The 23858-nt window shown below is 36.5% G+C and overlaps 2 protein-coding genes across 2 annotated transcripts; both read right to left on the bottom strand.

Moving 5' to 3' along the window:
* Positions 1-4957: 4957 nt before the first annotated feature.
* LOC141605477 (mediator-associated protein 2) lies at positions 4958-8894 on the bottom strand. The gene is made up of 5 exons (XM_074424264.1): positions 8730-8894; positions 8484-8616; positions 6157-6235; positions 5920-6003; positions 4958-5406 (listed from the first exon to the last, which is right to left on the bottom strand). Exons 2-5 carry the CDS (start codon positions 8607-8609, stop codon positions 5087-5089), a joined length of 609 nt encoding a protein of 202 aa, XP_074280365.1. The 5' UTR covers positions 8610-8616; positions 8730-8894; the 3' UTR covers positions 4958-5086.
* An 8747-nt stretch (positions 8895-17641) lies between these two features.
* LOC141605475 (tRNA (carboxymethyluridine(34)-5-O)-methyltransferase) lies at positions 17642-23123 on the bottom strand. The gene is made up of 3 exons (XM_074424262.1): positions 22935-23123; positions 21733-22782; positions 17642-17908 (listed from the first exon to the last, which is right to left on the bottom strand). The coding sequence occupies exons 2-3, from the start codon at positions 22776-22778 to the stop codon at positions 17821-17823; spliced, it is 1134 nt and encodes a 377-aa protein (XP_074280363.1). The 5' UTR covers positions 22779-22782; positions 22935-23123; the 3' UTR covers positions 17642-17820.
* Positions 23124-23858: the final 735 nt, after the last annotated feature.

Genomic DNA, 23858 nt, shown 5'->3' with positions numbered 1-23858 from the left:
CTTCTATTGCTAATACCTTATTGAGCATTACTCTCTTTTTAATAGAATTATGAAAATAGGCAGTATTAATATCCCCTTCTAAAGACCATTGAATTTTAGCTTTCTGAATAAGAAAGCTATCTCTAGCCACCATCAGATCTCTTAATTCATGAGCAACATTCATTTCTCTTTGCATAAGCTCCATATCACCTGATTTATCCACCAATTCTTTTTGGAGTTGTTCTAATAGAATACTGGTGAGATTAGTATTATTCTCAATATCAGAAAAGCACTCCTTGTTCAGTCTCTTCAACACAGGTTTCAAATTCTTCAACTTTTTTACCACTCTAAACATTTTAGTACCTTCATATATTTGTTGCCAAGTACTCTCAACACACTCATTAAAATTCTCAGACATACCCCACATATTAAAATATTTAAAACTCCTCCTTCCTCCAAACTTAACTCTCCTATTCACCACAGTACAGTGACAATGATAAAAAATACCCTCAGGGTGGAAATGAGCTACATAATCACCATATTGACTCATCCATTCCTGGTTCCCCATTACCCTATCTAATCTACTATAAATCCTATCAACAGGCTCTTGTTTGTTCGACCATGTAAACAAAGTTCCAGTTGCTTGGATATCCTGCATATTACACAAAGACACACATTCCTGAAAATGCTGCATCTCAGCATCACAATGACATGTTTTTTGTTGCATATGAAAGTTTAGGTTTAAGAGTAGGCCTTATCCAGTCTAAGGTTAGGGCAGACCATTACCTCTTTATTGACTTAAAGTGATGTTTCCAGATTATCTATCGACACGACTGTATTTTTACTCATTGAAAGTCGAACTCCTGACTTTAAGCCCGTTGGCATGACATGTGAAAGAGGAACCAAATAAGGTACGAAGTACATAGTTAGTCTAAAACATGCAAAATGAAAATAGGTAGTAGGAATCAAACGAGTTAAGATCCTCTCCATTTCCTAAAAAGAAATGGAGAGGTCATTTCCTATCAACGGATCGGATTGAATGCTGCTAATATCGAACGGTTCAAGATTTATGTAAGGAAATAAAGGTTTAATAGGGTTTAGAGAGGAAAATATTATTAAATGGATTGTGATAGAAAATGGAGAGAATCCTAATTGGAATCAAACCAAAACAAAGAGGCCCCCTTGTTGCGCCTACGGTGTACCATTTCTCAAAATACCTCAGCTCTTACCAATTGCCCCTTCATTTTATAATCATTTTAAGCATTAATTAATTCAAATTAATCCTAATTGGAATCAATGGCTAATTATGGGAATTCATTTCCTATTGCAACCTGGAGTAATCTTCTACTTTACACTATCTCTAATTTTTTTTTTTTCTAAAAAATAATTAAATTAGAAGTTTCAAAAAACACGACGTTTTTTAATTAAAAAACAAAACTAAACGGTTTTGAATATGACGACAACGTAATCAAACAAATCGTTAATCAATTGTTATGTTATTTAATTTCTCAATTTCTGATTAAGACGATTTTCATCATGTCGACTGATGATGCAAACAACGATCAAGCTAGTAACGGTGTCGAAAAAAGATATGAAAAGGATGTGGTTTATGTTGGAGATGACAAAGGGACAACAACATCAGAGCCTTAATCCCAAAATGATTTGGGGTCGGCTGACATGAATCAACCTTTAGAACCGTTTCTGGGTGAACGCACACCTCAAAAAGCGAATAGAAAAGTAGGGAAAAACGAAAAACAAAAGGGAGAGCGAAAATGTAATACAAAGTCAAGGTAAACTTACAGGTTTTAAAATAGAATTACGGATTTCTTTTATAAAAAACTTAAAATTTAGTGTTTTTATTTAATTTTTAAAAATTTTATTCGTTATTCCTTCCTTTATTATACTTTTTTTACCAACCACTTTCTTATATATTTTACTTGGTTTACTCTTAAGACATTCCGGATCCTTAATTCTATTTCTCACATATGACATCTCCGACTACCCATGTCATCTGCCAATGCGTCTCATAATAACAACCGATTAAAAAAACAACTCCTTAACCACCCATCCCCCTAACCGTCAAATGAGGTGGATTCAGAGCGAGTCATATTTGAAACTGGCTCGAAAGAAGCCATCTGACACAAAGTGCCTTGAAACTAATATAACACAGTAATGCAATCACAAATCAAAAATACGCGCGAAACGCATCAGAAACCAATCAAAGCGGCCTATAATCCCGCCTATATAGATCTTGTACCATTCCCTCATTTGATGATGTATCATGAACTCATGAAGTACTGTGAGAGTACTGTCTGCACTAATCCGCTTGATGCAAACAGGACGATAAAAGGATCAAAACGAAGAGCTACATAGTATGTTCAAGTATCCACCAAAAAGCATCACTTTGTTCACTGCAACAACTTCTCTAGGATCAACACAGGCTACATGCTTTTCAAAAACATGAGGTACATAGCATGATGGTTTTACTGTCAACTTCGGCACTGCTTAATCAAAGCACAACGTACGTTTACCTCAATGATGTATTTTCTTGAAATTAAGAATTATCTACAATCGTTTTCATTCAAACGCCTGAGGTTTGAATCACACACACCTGAGACCAATCACCAATGATGAGCTTTAGCTTATAACCTGAAAATGTGCCCGTTAAGAGAACAATTTACTACCAAGTAGCTCCTCTTCATGGTCGAAAACAATCACTGTCAGAATGTTGGTAATAATTAAACTATGGGATAGTGAAATCGTCTCCCGTTGGCTCAATAATGGTCAAATGTGTACAATATGTGCGCGCTACTTGCACACATCCAACTGCAGTTCATCTACATCGTGCATGAACATATTATCACTCAGTCACTGCTAGCAGACCTTCCTCGTCATTTCATAACGAACAACCATCTTCAAAGCTTACTACTACACACTCCATCCACCAAGATTTCCCCCTATTTGAGTTGATGTTTCAAGTGCTACACCTCTAGATGAAAAACACAATGTTCAGAGAATGATTCATCCATCTTATTACCATGTACACCATCCAGCTTCTACAAATGTACATCACCTTCCAACAGTTTTTGTAATGACTTCACAAACATCTGATTTTTTATGAGAAATACAAGTTTATTTTTTGAAATATTTGTATTTATTTCAGAGGCGAAAACCCACAAAATATTTCCCAATAATTCAATAACCAACCACCAAATTTAGCTGACCTATCTTTGATGCTTTTTTTTTTAAAAAAAACTAAAACAGGCTTGTAGTTTATCGCACTTATTACCAATTTTGCAGTAAGTTTTGTGCCTTAAATCGGTTCACGCAATTCAGCACACACATTGTGTTCATTGTTGCGCGTTGTCTTCTCAACTCAATTTACAACTTTTCTCAGCCATAACAATCTTCCTTTTGCCGGGAAATCATCCATCCTATCAACAACTATTTGAACCTCACTAATCCCTACTTCATCTCTAAATGTTGAGCACAAACCCACTAAAGCTTTTTTTTTTTTTTTTTTATATATATATTAATAAGGGGTAAACCCTGAGACCTACCGCGAGACCCACTAAAGCTGTTGAGCGAAGATTTACCTCCATAATTCATGTAAACCCCGAGACCTACCCACGGCTCATTTTAGCACGACACAGAATTGGCACGGCCCAGCACGACACAGTACGCCGTGGGTCGTGCCTAGGCCAAAGTTTGAGAGAAAAGACCGTGCCTAAGCACAGGGCACGCTCAAAATGCAAAGAAATTGGGTTAAAGTGGAAAAATTGTTAAGGCACGCTCAAGCACAACACGACACGCATAGGTCGTGCCTGGGCCGCCATTTTTATTTTTATTTGACTGGCACGGCACGAAGCCCACCCACCTTCATGGGCCTGGGCCGTTCCATTTTCTTCTCCAGACACGGTGGACTAGCACGAGGCACGACCCACTTCCATCTCTACCGAGTGGTACCGAGTTTCAGTACCACCGTAATAAAAAATTAAGAAAAATTAAAAGCGTAAAATTAGTGTTTAAATTTTTGCGCCAAACCTTTGATGGCGAAAACTGTAATTATCAGGTTGATTTTTATAGAAAGAGGGACAAATACAATCAAATGGAGATGAAAACCACGTAAATTTTCTACATATTGACGAATTCAAAGAGTGATGCAGTAATATAGATTGATTGCCTACAAACTACCTATACTTTTCCTCAAACCAAAATCAACACTATTTTCCACAGAGAGAAATAACAAATGCATTGTCCTACACTAGAAAGAATACTGAAAAAATCCGATAAACATATGAACAGATTTTATAAGAATCCTTGTTAGCAGGATTTCTGGGAGTCTGAATCGGTTTTGACTTTTGAGAGCATTCAATTAATCAAGAAGTGATTCGATTTTTTCTTTACAAAACTACCCTTATCAATTATAATGTTCAAATTTCAAATAATTTAGAAAGGAAGTACAAAATATAGCTAATTTACTAATACCCTGGGTGGTACTCACTACTCAGTTTCGATACCACTTGGAGGTACTCTCTCATTTTCCATGCCGAAATGAGTATTTGTACGACTATTAACTAACCCATTATCGTGAAAGCTTTTGCTTGGTAAGTTTGTTACACTGGATTGTTTTAGTGACACAAATCATAATATATACAAGTTTCAAGGAATTTCAATTCTCCAAAATTGCTGACCTAAACCGATCGATAATAGGTAATCAATCCCCTTTGAATTCAAATTCATATATGCAACCAAAAACAACCAAACTTTTACTAATTCACAAGAAATTTAAAATTATGAGAAATGCAACTTCATCGACATTTGCAAATTCTTGTGTTGTCATTAACCAACGGCAACTAGATCACTGCGTTGTAAGCCAAAAAACCAGTTTTGTCGATTTCTCTAACCTCAGCATTATAAGGTAAATTAGTTAGTCCCCCACAAACCTCAAACGCAATGGATAAATTGGCAAACATTCTTGGCAGAAGATCGATTTCAATAGCATATAGCAAAATGACTTGATAAGTTTCACGATGTGTTCTACTAAACAAAAAAAAACTGCTACAAATACTACCAATCAACATAGAAAACAACATACCATCACACTTCACTTGGATTTTTTATGATGAGATTGCTCAGATGACCCTGAGACTGTACTAACACCACTGTGACCGGGACCTGAGTCTCCACTCTGCCTTGATCGTCCACTTTTGGATGTACCACCGCTATCAGTAATCATACGTTTCCTGCTGCTGCTTTGAGATGATACATTTTTGTGTGTTGTAGTTCGTGTAGGAGTTGAAAACTGAGATCTTGTAAAGGTAGTCTTAGAGCTCACTGGCTTCCGCTTCTTGGAAGCAACATCAGTTGTTCCATGTTTTGGCTCAGGATAATGAATTAGGGAAACATGTCGAGATATTTTTCCAACTGCATAAAAGAGGGAAAAAAAGATTCAAGATCGTAAAATAGAACAAGACAACTAGAAAATTATGCGTCTCTTACTAAGCGCTAAGGCCTATTTGGGTCTTATTTCTTGCTGGGACACAGGGGCTGCCAATAAGAGGTCTTTCTTTATCCTTCCTCCCAACTATCTTTCCATTTTTTTTATGATAGGTGTGATGTCAAAAAAATTAATAAAGTATTGAATACATTTTCAACAAGGCATCAACACTAAGGGCTTTCTTAGATTGAGGGTGATTATTACTTTGTAAATGGAGAGCATAAAAAAGGAGAAAAAGGAGGGAACTAATGGCGGTGAAGAGAAGACGAGAAACTGAAACTTATAATAAGATTGACATGATCTCAATTCTCAATAATTGCATACAAACTGAAACGTCAAACAACTCTTGTAATTAAAGTAATCGTCAGTAAAAGGAACTTGTTTTGTTTCCATTCAGGAAAAAAAAATAACACATTGATTGACCCAGTGACAGAACATACCGACTTTTGTCCCAGATGGAGTAGGTTGAAAAACTGTTGTATCAGCTACCTCAGATGGAAAGTTGACCAAACTGTAGACAGTACCTACATCAGTAAGTATAATTAAACATGAGATTTGTCCATCGAGCAGTAACTCTTGTAGAAAGTAGCAGTCCCATTTTCTTTTTTTCAATTTCGTTCTGAAGCAGGAGGTCTTCATTAGGAAAAGAAACATTTTATGCATAAAGAGGAACATACCATCTGGTCCTTCTACACTGCCCAACTCTCCATCTTGATCAAGGTCCAATGTCAAACTTTGGCCATCAATATCAGGAAACTGCGACAACAAAGAACGTTAACAGAGAGAAAATCTAAAGCACAAGGCAGATTTAGACCAGATAAATCATGACATATCATTAGCAGGTGCAGTAGGTACCTAGCCAAAAAAAATTCATTGAAGAAGCAAAAGCAAAAGCAGGGAAAAAAAAGAACAGAAAAAACACCTGCTTCAAGCTGTTAGCTGCTATACAAATGCACTCACAAAGATTAAAGACTGGTAACAGTAAGTTCCCAATGATTAGGTTTCCTCACTTATATCTAGGTCAAACAGATTACTCACTTTCTTATATTAATAAAAAAAGAAGAAAAAAACACACAAAAAATAATATATGCTGGTAACTCATGACAAGGATCCACATAGATCATGAGCTATTTTACTGCTGTCTATGTTTGTACTAGTAATCAATCGGCTGGGATGAAATACCAAACCATTAGAATTAGTTCAATGTGACATGCACCAATCTGGTTTTGCTTCAATCCAATTATGCAGCCAAGCCAAAGTTCAAGTCATTTAATCAAGCAGTACAACCAAAGAGTTACATCACAATGGAATAACAAAACATCTACGAGTAATTATTATTGCCTCCACAACCCAGTGCACTCTCAGGCCTTGTTTGGATACCAAAATAGGAGGGAAAGGGAAGGGAGAAGGGGACTGGATGTTTGGATACAATATCCCTCCAAATCTTTCCTATGGTGGAGGGATTTTGATTTGCCTTGGAGGAGGGAAAATGGATCCCTCTCGCTCCATTCCCCTCCATCCTTATTTGATATCCAAGCAAGGGATTTTAAATCCCCTACTCTCCCTCCCTTTCCATTCCCTCCAAATCCTTCCATCCAAACAGGCCCTTAAGACTGGTCCTGATGTAGTTTCAGGCATTGATAAAAGTTACCAAATGAAACAAAGTATGGGGCTCCAAAAGAAATCTCCGACATTGAGAGACAAGATGTCCCTTACCTACCTAAACTAAGCACAAAAAGAACAATAACAACAACAAAGTCGTAATCATAACCTGATAGGGTTAGCTAAAATAAACTTTAAAAATCAACAAAAACAGATTCAAAATAGCATTGGTGCTTGGAGAGTTTTCTTGCTTATAAGTTACGATAATAAGGTAACTCGCTAGCTGAGCTGCAACTTCAAAACTATTATTAGCGAAGGACAAGATTGTCGATAGTGGCCATTAACTAACCTACGGAAAACTTCTCATGAGAAGTAAAAATAATTTCCTAACAAAAGTTGTACATGTGAACTCTAATAAAGCATGAAACAATTCAAAAACTCATTAATAATCAGAGAATAGATAAGGAAAACCCACACACACATCACAAGACACATAGAAAGTACAAGAAGTTCCGAAATCTCAATCCCATGACATTTGTATAATAAAGTGAAATAACCATTAAAGGCACACAAGCTGAAAATCCGCGGCTTCTTCCTTGCCATTTATTCGTGATATAGGAAATAGTGTTTCACTTAAAATAAATTTCTTCTAAGCAACTATTGTACTTACAACTTAGTTTGGAAATGCACAAGACACACCGAGGTGCTAAGGGACTGAGGCGCAAAGCGCAAGGCGAAGGCACACATCTTTTGGTCGTTAGGCGCCCTATTTTTGATAACAAATTTGTAATTTCCAAATAAATTTTTCATTTTTGGGCAACAATGGCCTTTTTAGGAGTAGTCAAGGGGTAAAGTTAGGAATAATGGGGAAAGGAAATGGTGAGCCTTGTCTAAACGGCGCACCTAAACCGCACCGAGGTGTTTTGGCTAGTGCCTCATCCAAGGCGCGCTTTTTTAAACTAAGACTTAGAAAAATGAACCTTTTCTTCCATCACAAATTAAACCGAAGTAATGCTAGGATAACAGAAATCCACTAATGCAACATTCATTCAATACTCGGTCATGTTCAATTAACGTAAGATGTTTTGCAAGGACAGAGGAATATATCAAGTCCTACCAAGATTACTAACAAAAAAAAAGAGAGTTTTACGGGTTGAAGTAAGATAATGCACAAGACGAGTACCATAAAAAGAGAAAGTGGGGATTGGAACCTGATATCTATTGTCCACTAATCCAAAACCGTTTCAGTAAATATCATAAAATCAAATTTGGGGCCGGCTAACACAAATAGCGATACACACGACAAATTAACAAAAAAATAACGGGAACAACAACATCAGAGCCTTAATCCGAAAATGATTTGGGGTCGGCTGATACTAAAAAAAATATAAAAAAAATAAACCTGGTCATCAGGCAACTGAAGGAGCCAAAGCTCAGTGTTGTGATTGAATTGAATATCAAAAAGAGAATGATAAGTATCTTCCTTAAATTCAGGAGCAGGAACATAACCAAAATCCTTGGCCGCCATTTTTAAACTATCAAATACAATAATCGATTATTACTTACTTACATACCAGAAATAAATAAATTTAATTAATAGGTATCAAATTGAACGTAGTTAGAAATTAAACAAAAAGAAAACGGATACCACGGGACGGCGACGGAGAAACGAGAGAAAACGGTCGGAGACGTGATAGACGGCGGCTGCGGCTGCGGCTATATCAGAACGTCGAATTTTTTTGGGAGGGGAGTGACTCTAAATATAAGTCCCAGCAAGTCTCATAATAGACCGGGATATCGTCTATAAATCTATAATGAGTGACGGGTGGAATCTCTTTTACAAAGAAGCAAGTGAGACTGAGAGGTCAAATGGTAACCCACCTAATTTTCTACTTGTCTCTTTGTGAGAGGGATTCGACCCGAATTTGTGTATAAGTCCGAACTATTTTGTTTTCTTAATTACTTTTAGCAACAAAATTACGGAAAAAAGCAACATGCATACGTGCTTTAAAATTCTCTCAAAAAATAAAAAAAACTTAAATAAGCTTAAGTATAAGCTGTAACATCCCGGCCCAAACCGGGTCGGAGCGGTTACTTATGATAGCTCACCAGGCTGTTTACATGGCTCACAGATCAACACGAGTCCTTTATAGCGCATTTTGTCCTCACTCATGTGCATCCCGGTCAAACACGCTTAACTGTGGAGTTCTTTTACATGGATCACCATAAAAGAAAGTGTACTTTGTTGATATGAGTAGTACTTCCAATCCCTTTAAGCACTAGTCATTTATAAGTCTATCACTGGATCTCTTCAATTAACATGGGGTGTTACATAAGCAGTGATTATATTTATAAGTAATCATTCGAGTGATTTATTATGTGATAAAACTATGCTTTAAAATAAATAGAAGCATATTTTATTCCAAATTTTTTTAAAATTGAAATTATTTTTTTCATTTTATATTAGTTTTATTAGCATTAAATATAAAATTTTAATAAATTTACCTATTTTCGTGTCAGGTCACGAGTTTGACGGGTCTTGATCTTAAATATGCGGACTATTATTGGGTTAGGTCGTCTTTGGGTTCAAGTTGAAAAAAATGGGTTATTTTCGGGCGGGTTTCGGCCAGTTTTTCGGGCTGGGTCATCTTTTGACATGTCTACATGACACATACCAATACTAACCAATCCACGAAAGTTAGAGCTCCAACGCCACTACTAAGAGCTTGCTTGGATTAAAGGTAAAATATGGGAAATGAGTAGGAGAATAATATGTAAGGTGCATTTTCCATGTTTGGTATGAGAGTAATTATTCACCTCCCGAATCTATTACTCTCATGAAGGGATAATACATTACCCACCCTCCTCTCTGGGTAATAATTATGAAAGTAAAACATCTCATGATAATACAACAACAACAACAACAACAACAACAACAACAACAACAACATCAGAGCCTTAATCCCAAAATGAATTGGGGTCGGAAAACATTTCATGTTAATAGGCCAGAATAATTCCAAGGTAATTGTTATGGCCCATTTCCAAGGTTTGGAATGAGAGTAACAATTAGGGTCCAATAACTATTACCTCTAGAGAGAGGTAATCCATTACCCATGAAGAAATCGAAATTGGGTTATGAATGTGTATATTATTATTGATATCAAGCATTCATATACAAGCTGTGTATATATACTACATCAACCAAAGACTAAAACCCTATTGGACTTTCCTAAAGACGATCCCATATTTACGGTAACTAAATATACATCGCAACATAGTAATATTTCATAATATATTCCTAATATTATTTCCATACTCCCCCTCAAGTTGGAGCAGTCGGCAATCCGATGCCCAACTTGAATTGTAAATACTCGAAGGCTTCTCGTCCAAGGGCTTTAGTAAATAGGTCCGCAATTTGCTCATTACTCCGGACATGAGAGGTTGATATGGTACGATTTTGCAAGTGAGTCTGTATGAAATGACAGTCGATTTCAATGTGCATGGTTCTATCATGAAATACAGGATTCTTCGCGATATGTAAGGCCACTTGATTGTCACAATACATCTCCATTGGTCGCGTATGATCGGTCCCAAGTGACGAAATGAAACTCTTTAACCAAAGCAACTCACTAGTCAGGCATGCCATAGCTCGATATTCCGCCTCTGCAGACGACTTCGACACCGTCCCTTGCTTCTTAGCTTTCCAGGAGATTGGTGTGTTACCCAACGCAACAAAATAACCAGTGAGTGACCGTCGACTCAAAGGACATCTACCCCAATCCGAGTCCGAGTATCCATAGAGCTGTAAAGAAGATTGCCTATCCATAATAATACCCTTACTCAGACTCCCTTTCACATATCGCAATACTCGCAAAGCTGCCTCCAAATGCTCCTTTCTCGGCTCATGGACAAACTGGAATAGAATGTGCACAGAATATACTAAATCTGGTCGGGTTATTGTCAAATATATTAATCGACCCACAATTCTTCTATAATTCATTGGGTCCTTTAGGACATAACCTTTTGCCAAAGATAAATTATGATTTTGTTGCATAGGAATATCAAGTGGCTTAGCTCCTTCCATTCCCGCGTTTGCTATGATTTCCATTGTGTATTTTCGTTGACAAAGGAAAAGTCCTTTTGGTCCCGTCGCTACTTCTATCCCGAGGAAATACTTCAAGCGTCCCAAGTATTTGATTCCAAAATTGGTATCAAGAAAGTGTTTCAACCGAGTGCTAGCTCCCTCATCATTACTCACGATGATCATGTCATCGACATAAACCAAAATTCCAATGAAAACTTTGTCCTTATGATACGTGAAAAAACGAATAATCGGCTAGCGACTGAACAAACCCATACCTCTTTAATGACTCAGTTAGCTTTGCAAACCAATTTTTCGATGCTTGTTTTAGACCATACAACGATTTTCGAAGTCTACAAACTTGATTTGGAGCATTACTTTCAAAACCTTGTGGTAGTCTCATATATACTTCCTCATCCAAATCTCCATGAAGAAAGGCATTATTAACATCTAATTGAGTTATGAACCAATTCTTTACTACGGCAACTGCGAGCAAACATCGTATGCATGGCATTTTCGCAACTGGTGCGAAAGTCTCATGGTAATCAACCCCTTCTACTTGCGTAAAACCTTGAACTACTAACTGTGCTTTATATCGTTCTACACTTCCATCTGCCTTGTATTTCACTTTATAAACCCATTTGCATCCAACTGGTCGTTTTCCCTTTGGTAACTCAACAATCGACCATGTAGCATTTGACTCAAGTGCGTCAATTTCTCTCGCCATTGCCTTCCCCCACTCGACATTTTTCACTGCCTCATTGTAGTTACGAGGTTCCTTTATCGCATCAATTTTCTCCAAGTAAGCCCTGTAACAAAAAGAAAAACAACTAGTTGTGACATAGTTAGCTATCGGATAACGGGTACCTTTCTTTGAAGACGATGACTGTGACGGGTGAGCTGCCTTTGCAGGGTTTATAATTCTTGTCGACTTGCACACATAGTCCTTCTTCCAGTATGGCTCGAATTTTTCACGAGCTCCTCTACCCTGTGCTTCGACAGTTTGTTCGACCTCTGCTTCCTCGGCCAATTGCTCTATTTCGTTGTGAGGCTGATCAAGTTCACCTTCTGAAATTCCATCATCCCCGTCCTCATTAGGCCTTTCATTACCACTCACATATTCATTGTCCACAAAAATTGGATGCTCCTTACTTGACCACGGGAAAATGTTTTCATAAAATATAACATCTCGTGACACGAATATTTTCTTTTTCTCTAGATCGTACACTCGCCACTCTTTCTTCCCTTTTGGGTACCCAAGGACAAACATCTCTTTCCCCGTGGTGCAAACTTATCTCGTGCCTTATCCTTATTATGAGCGTAACAAAGACATCCAAAAGTACGTAAATTATCGAGACAAGGTTTGCTTTTATACAAAATTTCAAAAGGTGTTCTACCATCAAGAATCCTCGTTGGAGTTCGATTAATTAAGCTGCTGCAAGTATACACTCCCCCAGAACTCAATAGGTAGGCTGGCCTGGAAACGCAAGACTCTAGCCTTTTCTAAAATATGTTTGTGTTTCCTCTCTACCCTACCATTCTGTTGAGGTGTGTCTACATTACTAGTCTGAAAAACTATTCTGTTATCATCGTAATAATAGGTCAGAATTCCTGAAAGGAACTCACTCCCGTTGTCACTTTGTACAAGTTTAACTCTTTTTCCAAGTTGATTATGAGTCATTTTGCAAAAAGTGACAAACAAGCTAGCTGCTTCTCTTTTATCTCGCATTAGATACACCCAAACAGCTCTACTACAATCGTCGACAATAGTTAGAAAATAATGATCTCCTGAAAAACTCTTTGTTTTATACGACTCCCAAATATCACAATGAATCATAGCAAATAAATCTGAACTTCTTTGATTATTAAGCTTAAAAACAGACCGTGTTTGTTTCGCACGGCAACAAGGGTCGCAAACATGTTCAGGATTCCAAGATAATTTTATTCCAACTAAAAACGAAAAATAAGGTAGAGTACTATTAGACGGATGACCTAATCGCTTATTCCAAAGCCGTGCATCTTTATTGACGGTGACCTTTCCTGCGACTTGCTTCGCTTTCTTCAGAATATAAACCCCATCTTTGTGCTCACCCCGTCCAATCGTCATCTTCGTAGATTGGTCCTGTAAAACACAATAGTCCAAATAAAAAATCACAACACCGTTATTTTCTTCCATTAACTGGCGTATGGAAATCAAATCACAAGCTAAATTTGGAACGTATAACACATCAGTTAAAATTAAATTGTCACTCAAGGTGACTTTCCCATGCTCATTTGCGATAATACTCGTCCCATCTGGTAGTCCTACTCGTGAAATCTCGCCATGCCATACGCCTTCTAATAGTTCTCGTCGACCGGTCATATGGTGCGAAGCACCACTATCAAGCAACCAATCAACACAAATATTGTTGTCCATACCTTTCAGTTTTTGACTACCTTCTGCCTTATTCGATAACAATCCTCGGAGCTGCGCCAATTCATCGGCCGTGAGATCCTTCTTGTTTGCATCTCCTTCCGTGTTAATTGCATTAGCTACTTGGAAATCATTAGTGTAGCCTCTGCCACGACCCCCACGACCTCTGCCTCGACCTCTGCCGCCACCAGGAAAACCATGTTTAACATAACAATTTTCTTCGGTATGGAAATACCTTTTGCAGTGGGTACATCGAGGTGGTGGCTTCTCGTCTGAAGCATCGCCGATAATCGTTGATGACTGCCCCTTTTCTCGACTAGCATCGGGATTGATTCTTGCCGCCATAGCTGCTTCATGACTTTCCTCTTTGGCTTTAGTGACATTCCTATGCCTTTCTTCTCGCAAAACCAGATAGTATGCTCGGCTTAACGATGTAATATCGTCTTCCATCAACAAATTCGAACGAATGTCTCCATATAAGCTATTGTCGAGGCCCATGAGGAATTGATGAACCTTTTCTTCCTCACGTTCTTTGACGATCGCTTTCCCTGCTCCACAAGTGCAATTCGGAATTCGGCTATAGTTGGCCAACTCATCCCAAATTGCTTTCAATTGAGTGTAATACTCAACGATAGACTGATTTTTCCCTTGCTTACATTCATTTAAATCGCTCTTCAATTGGTGCACTTGGGGTGCGTTTTCGGTTGAAAATCGTTCCTTCAATTCCTTTCAAATTTCCATAACTGTGACAGAGAAGGATATGCTGGGATGAAGTTTGACATCAATCACGTTTCTGAGCCAAGCTTTCACCATCGCATTGCATTGACGCCAAGCCACGGCCTGCAAATCTTCTTATGTGCCGTCAGCAACAACGGGCTTGTTTACGATGCCCTCGACGAACCCTAGCTTGTTCTTTGCGTCGAGACCATTACGCACCGCATCTGCCCATAAATCATAATTCTCTCCATTAAAAATAATTTGAGTTAAATTTAAACTGGGACTATCAGACGGATGGAGATACAAAGGCGACGATGGAGCGATTTGGTCGATAATTTTCGGACTTCCAACGCTTTTATCTTTGTTCCCTCCCCCTGAGTTTGTCATGTTTTATGCGGAAAAAAAAAATTTGTTTTATGCGGAAAAAAAATTGAACCAGGATCTTAGTTCTCTGATACCATGAAGAAATCGAAATTGGGTTATGAATGTGTATATTATTATTGATATCAAGCATTCATATACAAGCTGTGTATATATACTACATCAACCAAAGACTAAAACCGTATTGGACTTTCCTAAAGACGGTCCCATATTTACGGTAACTAAATATACATCGCAACATAGTAATATTTCATAATATATTCTTAATATTATTTCCATAACCCACCATCCCCACCAGTAACAATCTCCTACTATATTAAGGGGTCGTTTGGTTCGCTAGAGGAATTGAAGTTCCAAGGAAGCTACAATTAACATGATTTTGCAATTTATATGAAAAAAAAAGTGTTTGCTTGGAATGTAGTGAATTCCATAGGAATTTCCACTTACCTAGGGGGACCTAGGTAAGCAACTCCCCCCATCATGGAGAAATTAAAGTTCCTATGCAACTTCAATTCATATGATTTGCGGCAAACAAACAACCCACCAATTTTACAAATTACATGAATTGCAATTCATGTGTTTTATGTTAAGAGAATAAAATTCTCAAATGTTTTTCCCTTCAAAAGGAATCGTTTTAAATAAGGAAACATGCAAGACTTCTTTTCAATAAATTATTGTTTTTCATTAAACCTTTTAATCACTATAATCTTTTCTAAATTCTAAATTATAATAATTTAAATAAATAAAACAAAGTTGGCATAAATCTAAAAATTTAAATGGTTAAATCTTTTATTAGTTATATTGTTGTTATATATTAAAGAATGGGTTAACACAAACTTACTTCATATAAAAAAAAACTATAAATTGATATTATTAGTTCTATGTCAATAAAATAAAATAAAATTATTTGTCCAAATTATATAAACTTAAATCATTATTTGTGTTAAAACATAAAAAAAAATCATTAAAATACCATTTCATGATGACTTCACTCAATTACTCAGGGGGTGTTTGGTTCAACTCATAAATGTATGAGGTATGGGTTTGGAATGAGCCAAACCCATACCAAGTGTTTGTTTGGCAAAAATAGTGGTTTCATACCCATACCTCAAACCCATGAGGTATGGGTTTCTCATACCCAAGGGGAGAGGTGGGTATGAGATTGATACCCATGGGTATCAAGTAATAAAACCAAAAAACATGAAAAAAAACTTAAATGGAACATGTTAAATAAATTTTTTTACATTTATTTGATTAACTCTTCATTTTCATGATTTTTTAGTATAAAAAATAATTATTTTCAATGTTGTATTTTAGATTTTTTTAACTTTGATGAAGTTCGATCTCATTCCACCCGAAATTGAAACAAACACATGGTATGAGGAATCAAGTTCCAAACTCATACCACCCGGGTATGATTCCTGATTCCAAACCCATACCCACGCGCGAACCAAACACCCCCTCAATCCTCTTTATTAGTTTCCCGGCTCAATTTTGTTTCTTATATTAAAATTAAAGGGGTGTAAGAGCAACTCCAATGGCAAGCTACGAGGTATTGTAGCTTGCTTTGACACATCATTTTTTCAAGCAACACGGCTTTTAAGCTACAACGTCCTCCAATGGTAAACTACAACAAATCTAGCTTAAAAGGGCCCACATAACAAATAAATATTATAATTTAATTTTTTTTTTTTTTCTTAAATACTAATTCATTCCAAGCATGTAGCTTGACAAACCTACACATGCTTATAAGCATGGACGTATTTCGATACTCCAATGTTGAGCATACCGCTTTAATATTTAGAATAATTGCAAGCAAGTCCCTAAATACAACCATTGGAGTTGCTCTAATATGAATCAATGACATGTACATAGTAAAAATCTATAAATAATACATTAAAAAGTAAAAAGGCTCTATAAACCGCACATATATACAGGGGATCTATACTAGTTACAGGAGTAATGAAACTATCTTTTCAACCCATCTAATCTTTCACCCTAATATTTCCCTCTAATTAACTCCTTTGATTGCAGGCCTATGCCAAACCTATCAAACTCATTATCCAAATAATTAACTTCCCCTTGATTATTCCATGGATTCCCTTTTTTTTTGTGCTTTTTTTTTTTTTTTTTTTTTTTTTTTTTGGGTATTGCCTGTAACCTAGAATTTGGAACACAGAATTAGGCTTGAACAACATAGAAACTTAACACTTTAAACAAGAGTATCAGTCTATCAGACTCGTGTTGGCCAAGCCAATACGAATTTTGGATTCTCTACATTTGCATACAGTCGAGATGTTTTAGTACAGGATACAAGAAGTCAAGAACTACTGAACAGTACTCTGTACGATTTCATTCTGATCAGGGTATGAAATTGAAGCCGTATAATCCATCTTAAAATAAGGGATGTTCTACATGGTACCCTTCAATTTTTCGACTTTCTACATGGTACCCCTACACTAAGTGTAACCCTAAACTTTATTTTCCGTCAATTAAACATAGTTTTAGGCGTTAAGTGATTACTTAGACGCGTAACCAAGCTTGTCATTTATCATTCCCATGAGTCATGACATAAAGACTCTATTAAGCTCAATATCCATCTTTAGACGTGATAATTTGGTAGGGAATCAATAAATTTTCAGTCAAATTTTTTTTAGCCCATATATATCAATAAATATTAGGATCGAGATGGATATTGAGCATAATAAAGTTCTTATGTCATGGGATAATAAATGACATGCTTGGTTACGCATCCAAGTCATCACTTAACGCCTAAAACTGAGTTTAATTGACGAACAATAAAATTTAGGGGTACACTTAGTGATAATGACAACAATTAGGGGTACCATGTATGTTTTAAAAAGTATAGGGGTACCATGTAGAAAATCGAAAAATTAAGGGGTACCATGTAGAATATCCCAAGAATATAAAACTCTAAAGGCAAATATGATATCAGAAGACAAGGTAAGCCCGAGAACAGAATTACAGAAGGAAACAAATTCAGCAAGACTATTGTGGGGTGTCATTCACCCAAATGTATCTAGAAAAGGAGGGTCGAAATGCAACATCAGAAAATAACAGTACACAACCACAACAGTCCTCCATACAAAGGATCGAACCCTTAATTTTGAAGCTTTGAACAAACTGTCATTGAGTTTTCTCAAGAATAATGCACCAGTTTGATTTGTCAAAAAAGCGATCCACAATTTTGGTATTGCTCATCCCAGACACCAAACTGCAAATTCATTCAAAGGAAAAGAAATCAGGTCAGGAGTAGTAGGAAGCAATGAAGCGTAACTGACACAAGTAGAGGAACGCGTTAGAAAGAAAGGATAAAAAAAAAAGACTTCGGTATCCATAAAAATGCAAACAAAATGGTGAAATTTGCTTCTCCAAGGCATTGCTGGCAGAAACATCTAACTGACCAATTAACTTTGAATTATTTACACACTCCTGAAACTCCTCCATTAAATAAAGTCACCATCTTTTAAATCCAACCTTCAAAAGCTTAACCACAAATTCTCAAACAATGCAGTCTCACACATACAGAGTAATATTTTGCGATTTTCTGTATGTCTCGCATTTCCAAATGTGAGAGAGTCTCACCTGATAACCAAAGTTGAATAAGTAGAGCTTGAAAACACTTTGACACACTTCACCTTAGTGATGCAAACCATTTTTACAGGACCGTCTTATATAAGAAATTAGTATTAATGCCCACGGTTGTTCTTGCAGCACAAACCATTTTTCAAAGAGCTTGCTTCTACTTTGTCATTTATGATGATTGTAAAATCAGAGAGAGGAAGGGAAAAGTGCCCAACACATCCACCCCACTTAAGGCCCTGTGCTTTTCGGCTGAAAGGAGCTGAATTGAACTTAATGGAGCCGAGCTGAAGTGAACTTAATTGAATGGAACTGAGCTAAATTGAATAGAGCTTAAGTAAGAGTTAATTTGTGAAGAGATGAGTTGAGTTAAAATGAAAGAAACTCAACTGAACTGAACTAAATAGGGTTGAGCAAAAATGAAACGAGCTGAAATTAAGCCGGAAAGAACTGAAATTAAGCCGGAAAGAACATGGTATTCCACAAAAATAGCTTCTTCACTACTATATCTTACAGTTGGCTTCTCATAAAATGGAAGCTGGCACTATAATAAAGTTAATTGACAAAAATCACCTTGTGTATATCACTTTTTTGAAAAATTTATTCCTTGTATAAACTTAACCAAACTCATACTCCCTCCACACACCTATTTTCACCCCATTTGCTTTTGGGAGGTCAAAGTTTCCGAACTTTGACCGTAAATAAGTTAAATAAAAAATACAGTATTAGATTATAAAACAAATACTTTACACTTATTTTCATGACATCTTTCACGAAAAAAAATTTCAAGAAAAAAAAGTAACATATAGACGTCGGAAAATACGGTCACGTCTTGGAGACCACAATAAAGCAAATGGGGTGAAAATAGATGTGTGGAGGGAGTACCATATATGAACATTTCTTCCGAAATTTTACCAAAAGCCGAACTTGCCAAAGAAGTTGTCATTTTCCGACAAATAATAATTACTAACGGTCTACATCTTGTACTTTAGTAAGTTTTAGGCAAAAATAGAGATCATTCGCGATTGATTTTCATTGAAAACGGCTTTTCCCATCAAAATTAGCCTTTGCTAGGAGTTTGGAGGAAATATTCACGTAAGGTAGGAATTTTGAAGAAAATTTATACAAGGTATAAATTTGAAAAGCTGATATATAAGAATTGTACTTTTATCAATTAATCCCAACATAATAAGGATGTTTGTCACTACTTTACTATTCTATGTCATACTTGATGTTGACACATTTATTTATTATTACTCTAAAATATCATAGAGTCACATTATACCTCTTCCGTGCACTAGAAGCTCAAGCACTAGCTTGGGTGATCCTTCGGCTATTGCACACTCTAACTCCATTTAATAACTAATTGCCAAAATAACAACAATTTAAATTTTCTCCTACATTTGTTTCTGAGCAAAAACCCAGGTTCCTAGAGAGCTATAAAGAATTTGCATGTGTAGCTTGTTTTACACTCAACATATCTGGCAAATCGATAAACCTAGTGTCGTACGAACTTCATCTGTTAAGATGTGCGTGCTTTACGTGTTTGGAGTGGTATATGTAGCAAACCCTCACTAGGAAAGTGAGGGACTTCCATGGCTATAATAGATCTTTTTGGATTATTGGGATTTGACTGGTATGTTCAAGTTCTACTCTAGTTTTACTAGACATCCAGGAAGAAAGTAAGTTGTGACTTGAGAGAAATCAGAAAAAAGTAGGTAGAGTCTTTTTGGCAATCAGCGTAAATCAATGCAAGAACGATCAAATGGCTTAACACGTAACACATTATTTGGATACAAAAACTGAAAGGAAGGATGTGGAGGGAAATGGAGAAGGAGGAGGAGGAGGAGGAAAGTGAAAGAGAGTGAGGCCAGAGGAGTCGAGAGGGAGTGGGACCTTGTTTTCCCTCCAAATTTGGTCGAATTTAATTTGTCGTGTAGCCTTGTAGGTCTGAACATCGATCTGTTGATTTCAATCCCCTCCATATCCCTCTAAAAGCTAACCCAATTGATATGCAAACAAAGCAAATTGTTTCCATTCCTTTCATTCCTCTTTCTTTACTTTCAAAACAGTTCAACCAAACAATGGGTAAAAGAAGCGAATATTTGGGCCAGTGGGAATTGGGATGGAGTAGCATACTTGGCCACATTTTAGTTTCCTTCCTTTTCGGTATTTCAAGGATTTCATTAAATCTGATAATGTGTGTGTTTGACACACTTTTTTCTTCCAAAGATTATATTAGGTAACTTTCTCCATAACTTATTAGTGAAACATAACCACGCATTTAGTATGGACCTAAAACCTCATTGCACATTTTATTAGGCAACATATTTTTCGGTTGTCGACTTCTAGAATTTGGAATGAGCTTAGACAAAGTTTGTCTTTAATCCGAGGGCTCCAAAAAGTTCGGTAAACAAAGGTTTTTCCATGTGGAATGGTTTTCAAACTCAACATAGTTAAAATATGCGACTGCATCCTCGTAGAGCTTTACTTACCATTATAAATACCATCCCTTTATGCCTAACAATCCATCACGAATGAACACCTAAACTTGCATTTTTCACTTACTTCGAAACCCCTTTCGGCAGCCACACTAACTATGGCTGTGAAACACCTTTCTGGAATGGGCAAGTGCTAGTTGTTCTCCAAACTTGCTTTTCACTAAAACCACATTCTTGACAGGAGATTTATACAGCAGCCTAGAGCTCTAGAAGTATTTTTTAATAAAATGCCTTCAAATTCCTAGACATCATTTCAGCCAATTTCTGCAATAAAATTGAAGGCTTGGGACAGCCTATCCAGCAAAAGTCTAGCCGAAATCCTTGCACTATCTTTCGTTGTCAACAATGATACACCTCCGCATTGCTGTTTTGTGCAGTTTAAGAGACTTCATCTGAATGAGGGATGCTCAAAGTCTAATCGTTTTCACACAAAATTAAGAATTTGCCAGATCTTTACATTTCACCCATGCTCTACCTTTTATCTATAGAAATACACAATTCACCCTGAAACTAAAAGCCTCAAATCTTCAGTTACCTTTTCCCCATCCCACAATTCCTATTTCAGCTACTATTTCAATTATCAGATATAATCGGATTTTAAATTGGTGGTGATTCGTTTATCTAGGGAGACTGTCCATTATTATACATCTAACTATCTAAGTATCTAACCTTGACAGATAACCGGGTGCAGGGTGTATTAGCCAAAGAACAGAAAACAACACAGTTGAGTGGTTCCGCCATTTCATGACTTGATCAGGATACAAAAATAGATTTTAATTAGATTAGAAGCACATGAAAAGCTGCACACAATGGGTACAACCACGACAACAACATTACCCAATATCTCAAGAGTCAAGAACCCGCAAATTCTGGGGTAATGGGGATCAGAAGTACGCAAGTTGCACACAAGAGAAAAGGGAAAAAAAACCATACAATCAAGAGAAGTTAGAATTACCTTTCAAGTTCGCCCTCACTAAAAACATGATAATATCTGTTGTACACAACAGCACCCTTCTTATCATCTTTCTTTGCCAAACCATTTGCAACAGCAGAAGCAGAAGCACCGCTAACTTCAGCACGATGATAGGGTAAGTGCCACGGTACAAAGTACTCTTGCTGGTTTTCTTGACTCTTAATTTCACTGGACATTGATTTATCTTCTTCTTGGTCACTTATCTTCAGAGTTGTCTCAAACTTTGTACTAATAGAATCAAATGAGTCTTTAAAGGACGGTTGAGCTACTTTCTCCCCATTTTCAGGAATGCTTTCTAGATTAATTGAACGAGGGCTACGAACTCGAGGACTACCAGGTCCAATCCACTCGTCTAGGTATCTATGCGACAGTGGGGTCCATTTGCTTAATAAACCGGGATCCTCCTGTTCCACAGCCCACACTGTTATCAACACTAATCCTCCTTTCCGAACCACCCTGACAAGCTCTTCGATAGCCTTTATTCTCCTACTGGGAGTACTGAGGTGATGCAACACAGCAATGGAGATGGCAGCATCACCAAAACCATCTCTGTACGGCATATTAACAGCATCCGCTACCAAAGCTTCATGCCCTCTATCAGTACATATATTAACTAAAGGATAACTTATATCACATCCAATAAAAAAGCATTCGGGATTAAAACCCAAGTATTTCCCATTCCCACAGCCAGCATCTAACACAAGAGATCCTCGAGGCAACGAATCCAAAAAGGCAGCAACTTTCGGCCACTTAGCAAACCTAGTTGCACTAAAATGGGGTGCAATGGCATCATAAACCCGATGCACATACGTCTTTTCAATTTCCGGGGTGAACTGAACATGATGATGGTTGGACGAAATACAATCCGTTTTACTATTTAAATGAGACGACAAATTTTCGACATCTTCCCCAATAGACGAATCAGTAGAGTAAACAGTAGGGCGACCTACTCTAATTTTCTTCATGGTACTCGAAATTCGACGGTAAAAAATTCTACTTGTACAAGATTGAATGTGACCCAATATCATCCACCTGACACAATCATATACTCAAATCATACTAAAGAATTGTAAGCAAAATATGGGGGATTTATAGAAGTAAAACAGCATACTGTAAGATTAAAGTTAGAAAAAGAAACAAAAAAAAAGGATTAAATGAAGAGGATGAAGATAATAGTGAAATACCAGCGATCTACAGGATTGAATGTTGAAATGTTGGATTGAAATTTCTAGGGTTTTGGTGGTAATTGGTATTATTTCCGTGGAATTTTGAGGAGTGAGAACGGAAGAGTAAGAATGAGTTGAAAGTGTGTGATTTGGATTTTGCTGTTGCGGAGATGTCACGTCGAGTTGGGCAGATGTCAACTATGGTAAACCAATTCTTATACCATAGACCCAGGTGTATGGTACATTATACTCCTCCTCTATTCTAATATTTAAAAGTTCTATAACATAAAGTTGAGAAATTGAAAAATAATAAAATTTGCATCATTATTCATAATTTTTATTCCTCTATAATTAGAGATCTCATTTGATATATTTTGACATTTATTTTAATTTTACTCGCATATTCACAATATATAATTGACGTATTCATAACAATGAGATATTCATATTACATAATTGACATATTCACGTATGTAGATGTTCACATTATATAATTGACAAAGTCATGTAAATTAAACATCATATTATCAAAATAAAACTCACATCACCCAATTAATAACGATATTCACGCAATAAAATGAACATATTTACAAATACATATTCATAACAATAACAAATATATTCATAGGGTTGATTATCAATACCCAAACAGAACATAGCTACTTCACAAAGTATAGCTATATATTCACACCAATAAATTAGGTATATTCACAAATATTATTTACATATTCAGCACTTATAAAATACATATGCATAAAACATAAACCACATATTCACAATATATAACATGTGAATATGTTATTTATATTTTATGAATGTTGATATCTCCCTTTGAAACTTACTCAAATCAATTGAGACCATAACAAAGCACATAATGCATTTTAATTTTGCCAAAAAAATATGCAACTTATGAATTTGTGTAGTAATATATTATTACACCGT

The sequence above is a fragment of the Silene latifolia genome, chromosome 10, assembly GCF_048544455.1.
Source record: "Silene latifolia isolate original U9 population chromosome 10, ASM4854445v1, whole genome shotgun sequence".
Lineage (NCBI taxonomy): Eukaryota > Viridiplantae > Streptophyta > Magnoliopsida > Caryophyllales > Caryophyllaceae > Silene > Silene latifolia.
Note: the sequence above shows the minus strand (reverse complement) of the source record. Positions and strands in the feature narration are given on the sequence as shown.